The sequence below is a fragment of the Postia placenta genome (assembly GCF_002117355.1).
Source record: "Postia placenta MAD-698-R-SB12 unplaced genomic scaffold POSPLAscaffold_3, whole genome shotgun sequence".
Lineage (NCBI taxonomy): Eukaryota > Fungi > Basidiomycota > Agaricomycetes > Polyporales > Adustoporiaceae > Rhodonia > Rhodonia placenta.
In genome coordinates this window covers 2,019,256-2,024,660 of record NW_020169834.1, presented here as the reverse complement: position 1 = coordinate 2,024,660, position 5,405 = coordinate 2,019,256, and the positions used below count along the sequence as shown (strand labels likewise).

The 5,405-nt window shown below is 53.0% G+C and overlaps 1 protein-coding gene across 1 annotated transcript; it reads right to left on the bottom strand.

Annotated features, from left to right (window-relative positions):
- Window positions 1–4,008: 4,008 nt before the first annotated feature.
- POSPLADRAFT_1039016 (hypothetical protein) lies at window positions 4,009–4,940 on the bottom strand. Its single transcript, XM_024477477.1, has 3 exons — window positions 4,533–4,940; window positions 4,352–4,477; window positions 4,009–4,256 (listed from the first exon to the last, which is right to left on the bottom strand). Exons 1-2 carry the CDS (start codon window positions 4,914–4,916, stop codon window positions 4,436–4,438), a joined length of 426 nt encoding a protein of 141 aa, XP_024342064.1. The 5' UTR covers window positions 4,917–4,940; the 3' UTR covers window positions 4,009–4,256; window positions 4,352–4,435.
- Between the last annotated feature and the right edge of the window lie 465 nt (window positions 4,941–5,405).

Genomic DNA, 5,405 nt, shown 5'->3' with positions numbered 1-5,405 from the left:
TAACGCCGTAAACGCAGTGGCGCGACTGGGTGAGGTGACAAGACCGGAGAGCAGGAGCTGCAGCGACACAGAGGTCAGAGGGATGCTCCAGGTGTAAGACTCTGTATTCATACCTGCAGCGACACAGAGGTCACTGCACGGCTCGTAAGTATAAGTACATGTGAACAGAAGTAATGGGACATACGAGGGATGCTCCAGGTGTAAGACTCTGGAGCATTCCTCATTCGACAGGTAGCCTTATGTACCGTAGAGTGGTCTTGTATCGTAATCGAGATTCAAGACACATGATAAGGTAACAAGAACACAAGAAAACAATAGAATAAGAAATACGTACGGAAGTCGACCATGCGTGTATTGTAAACGCGCCGTACAAGAAATCACATCTCAGATTGCGACACTCCCCCTCAAACCTTCGAGAGTCCCATGGACGAAGCAAAGTGTTTGCATTTCAGCGACGGCAGCGCTTTGGTCAAGATATCGGCAGTCATGTCTTCTGTTGGGCAGTAGGACAGTGAGATTTTGCCTTCAGCGATGGCATAGCGGATAAAATGAAATCGTATGTCGATGTGCTTGGTGCGTGCATGAAAGCGGTCGTCCTTGGCGAGTGCGATAGCAGATTGATTGTCGGAGCGAAGAGGAAGGGGTTGTTCGGGGTCACCGAACAGCTCTTTGATGAAAGAGCGAAGCCAGATGGCTTCTTTGCTAGTGTGAGTCAGCGCAACATATTCGGCCTCAGTGGTCGACAGTGTGACGAGATCCTGTCGCTTTGATGACCAAGAGACAGCGCCTCCGTTGAGCATGAAGACGTAGCCCGAGATTGCGCGACACCCTTCTGTGCTCATGCCGTCGGCATCAGAGTAGCCAACGATTTCGTTGTCCTCCGAGCCGCCTAGCACAAGCCAGACATCGGCAGTGCCCTTGAGGTATTGATAAACACGCTTCAGCGCATTCCAATGCGCGAGTCCGGGATTACGACCGAATTGAGCGAGTTGCCCAACTGCAAACGTGATATCAGGACGAGTGGCTACAGAAACGTACTGTAGTGCCCCCAAAGCTTCGAGATATGGCTTGTCTCGCATTGCAGCGTATTCAGCTGTGGAGACGGGGCATTGATCGATGGAGAGCCGGACATGCGGATCCATGGGCTGTGCGAGGGGTTTTGCATCCGAGAAACCGTAGCGTGCAACGATAGAGTCAATGTACGCACGCTGTGAGAGTGCAATTGTGTGTTTCTCGAGGTTGCGTTTGACTTCAATGCCGAGGAGCCAATGGAGCTCGCCGTTGTCCGTAATTTCGAGTTCGGCCTTGATCATCTCCTTGAGATGGAGTAGATTAGCGAGCAACGAGCAAACAAGTGTCATGTCGTCAACGTGGAGGAATATGATGGATATTTCACCGTCGGGATGACGCCGATAGAAAACGGCGTGATCATGTTCAAGCCATACGAGTTTGAACCCTTCAAGAATCTTGCGCAGACGAACGTACCAGCGTCGTCCGGATTGATGGAGTCCATAGAGCGCGACCAGAAGCAGTAAGACTTGACCAGCTGTCAGGCCGTCGAGCTCGATGTCGGGAGGAGGGCGCATATATATCTTCTCGTCTTCGCGCAGCTTACCATAAAGGTATGCACTCTTGACATCCACTTGGTGCGTGAACCAACCATTGCGAGCTGCAACAGAGAGAATGACTCGAATTGATGCCAGTTTGCAGACTGCAGCATAGGTGTCATCAGCAAAATAATCGACACCTTCGACTTGCGTGAAGCCTTGAGCGACTAAGCGTGCGCGGTAGCCAGTGACTTCCCCACGGGCGTCACGTTTCATTCGAAAAACCCATTTCGAGCCAACCACATTGTGTCCGGCTTGACGCGGCGGCGGGTCCACATATACCCACGCTTTCCTTGACTCCAACCTCTTGATCTCGTCTCTCATTGCCTCCTGCCACTTGGGCCAGTCGGGACGACGCTTTGCTTCCGCAACAGAGCGAGGATCAAAGCCAAGGGAGTCAGATGCAGCAGCACCCACAGAGTATGCGAGGACCTCGGATTCCTCGCTCTCATCAATGGTAATCTCAGTGAGTGCACCCTCAGCTCGTCCAGACGCAATAGCACGAAGCTTAGCACTCGGTGTGCGCTTGCGCTTGCCTGTGACGATGTCGGGGTGCACAGGTTCACGGATCTCGCCAGGCTCAAGTGATGGCGAGCGCGCAGGTTCAGGAACATGGCGCAAACGCTTGAGAGGAGGTGAAGCAGTGTCGGAAACATGTGAGGTAGGTCCAATGTCAAAATCGTGCTCCCCCTCGACGCGCGGAGACTCCGAGCTGAAAATGACATTCCACTCGACAGAAATCTTCCGCTCCTTAGGCCAATAGATACGGTGCCCATTTGACGTCCGATCCAGGCCAAGCCAGCAAGCCTCACGTCCACGAGCATCCAACTTCGAGTCTGTCGGAACAGAGACAACAACATGGCACCCCCATTCCCGCAAATTGGACACATCTGGGGCATGACCGTAGCGCACTTCGAATGGCGAACGACCCTGCAGTGCGTGGCGAGCTGTCCGGTTGTATACATGGACCACGTAGGCGAGAGCTTCGCCCCACAGCCATTTGGGAAGACCGGAGCCAGCAAGTGCAGCGCGCACACCGTTAAAGGTTGTGAGGTGCGTACGTTCAGCAACACCATTGTGCTCAGGTGTATCATGAACCGTCAGCTTACGCATGGTACCAGCACGTTCGAGGTGGGCGTCCATATCAGTAGAAAGAAACTCGCCGCCTCGATCAGATTGGACAGTCTTCACGCGGACACCATACTGCGTCAGCAGCCGCGCCTCAAGAGCCACGTACTTCCCGAATGCCTCGGACTTGACCCGCATAAGCGGCATCTCTAGCCATCGGGTTGCGTCGTCGACAATCGTCAAGGCATACCTGCAGCGGTCGATGGTCAATACAGATGCGGGCCCCCAGATATCCATGTGAAGATGTTCGCCGAATTTATCGGCAAGCGGAGACTGGCGCGCAGGCAATATGGGTGCGCGACGGGCCTTCGCAACAAGGCAAGTCTTGCACTCGACCTCTTCGCCATGGGATGGATCGAGTGTGATACCGGTAAGCCGATTCTGACGTAGCATAGCTTTAAGGTAGCCATAGTTGACGTGACTGAGCCTTTTGTGGATTTCAAAGAGTGAGAGTGGTACTGCCGAAGTAGCAAGTGAAGCATGAGTTGACTCGTAGAAGATCCGATACAGGTGATCCTCCCGCGGAACTGTTATGACAATGTCGTTATGCTTATTGCAAATATTCAGGTGGCCATCATAGCCAATCCACGCAAAGCCAGCTGCTTCGATAACACCCAACGAGATAAGGGTTGCGTGCATCTTGGGCGCATGAAGAACACCCTTAAGGTGGATGTGATTGCCGCCATTCTCCGCAGGTAGGTGCAGCAGCATGTCGCCGACACCATGTGAGTAAAATACTTCAGAATTTGCAGCGCGAATCTGATGCGGAGTGGTGGTGCGGAAATTCGAGAGACGATCAAGGTGCGGTGTCATGTGCCGTGATGCGCCAGAGTCGAAAATATCGACACGATGTCCGGATTCAATAATACCAGCAAAAGCATGGTATGCGTCCGGGATATGGACCTCCTCCTGTGCGGCTAGGTCAGAGCAGTCAATGACAATCGCCTCCTCATAAGGAATCGCTGCACAGGCACTCCAGGCCTCTTCGAAGTGTGCCGATGATTCGACGGCTGTGACAACAGCTGATGCAGACGAGCCTTTTGTTGCGCCCTCCTTCGGCTTTGCATCAGTCTTTGTCTTGTTGTCGCTCGTACCTGCACTGGTAGATGCAGCTTCTGACTTCTTCGCCTTCTGATAGAACTGTTTCTTCGACGGACAGTCCGGAGAACGATGCCCCTTTCCACCACACTTGAAGCACGTCAAATCGTCCTCGGAACGGGGAGTGCTGCTCTTACTCGAGTTCGCACCACGTCCGCGATTTCCGCCGCGTCCGCGTCCGCGTCCTTGTGTCCCGCCACGTCCATTGGTGAATGCAGCATTAGCTGTAACGTTCTTGTCAGTGACCTTGAGGACCGCGCGTGAATCTGCTTCAGCGCGGAGCGCTTTGACAATCTCTGCGGAGGTTACAATGCGGCGCGTGGCGCCAGCTCCCAGAGTCGAGTTATAAATGTCAGTAGCAGTTGTGATGGCAGTGACGACAGGAGTGAAGGAGCGGGGAATCGATGTGGTGATGGCATTAATGTAGGTTCTGTCCTCGATCTTCACATTCATCTCGGAGAGCTTGTCCTTGAGCTCGGACAGCTGGTCCAAGTGCTGACGAACCTTCCGTTCATCAGTGCAGCGTAGCGAGAAAAGCTTCGCCTCTGTCCATGCTTCGGAAGCAGCAGTGGACATCCCGAACTCCATCTTCAAGCCAGACATCACGGAGTGAACTTCCGTGACACTGATATACTTCTTGAATAGTGAGTCAGGAAACTTCCCTGTGATCGCATTGAGCATTTGCTTATTCAGCTTTAGTTCTGCAGCCGAAGAAGCATCCGCCGCGCGAACAAGCAACTCCTCTGCTTCACAGGCACCGGCAGCGCGTTCGACGCGGCCAAGCCATATGCGATAGTTCGAGCCATCGGACGACAGCTTCGGGACTTCGGAAAATTCTTTGGCAACAGTTGTGGACATGACAGGCGTGCTCGGAACGCTAGTCGAGGGGACCAGGGAAGTGAATGTGAGAACGTCGAGGTCGATTCGAGCGAGATGAGCGAGTGGTGAGTTTGAGCGATAGGGAGGTAGATCTGTAAGGTCCGAGTCTTCGTAACCTTGTCGAAGCCTTAGCGTACGTGACGCGAAGGAATATGCGCAGCGCGCGAGTGTAACGGTCTGTCGATAGCGTAGAAAATGCGGCATACAATACCAGCGTGTACGCGAGTACTAATAGACACCCCAGCCGCCAAAGGCGGGGCTCATAACCTAACAACGTAAGTTATGGCGCTAGGGTACAGCTAACGCCGTAAACGCAGTGGCGCGACTGGGTGAGGTGACAAGACCGGAGAGCAGGAGCTGCAGCGACACAGAGGTCAGAGGGATGCTCCAGGTGTAAGACTCTGTATTCATACCTGCAGCGACACAGAGGTCACTGCACGGCTCGTAAGTATAAGTACATGTGAACAGAAGTAATGGGACATACGAGGGATGCTCCAGGTGTAAGACTCTGGAGCATTCCTCATTCGACAGGTAGCCTTATGTACCGTAGAGTGGTCTTGTATCGTAATCGAGATTCAAGACACATGATAAGGTAACAAGAACACAAGAAAACAATAGAATAAGAAATACGTACGGAAGTCGACCATGCGTGTATTGTAAACGCGCCGTACAAGAAATCACATCTCAGATTGC

Bases quoted from the DNA above. Each gene is read 5' to 3' on its own strand.
- POSPLADRAFT_1039016 (XM_024477477.1), bottom strand. From the start codon at position 4,916: ATGCCGCATTTTCTACGCTATCGACAGACCGTTACACTCGCGCGCTGC. The intron at 4,478-4,532 runs CTAAAGCTGAAT...TTCCTGACTCAC, and splicing joins ATGCTTCTTCGGCTGCAGAA to TATTCAAGAAGTATATCAGT.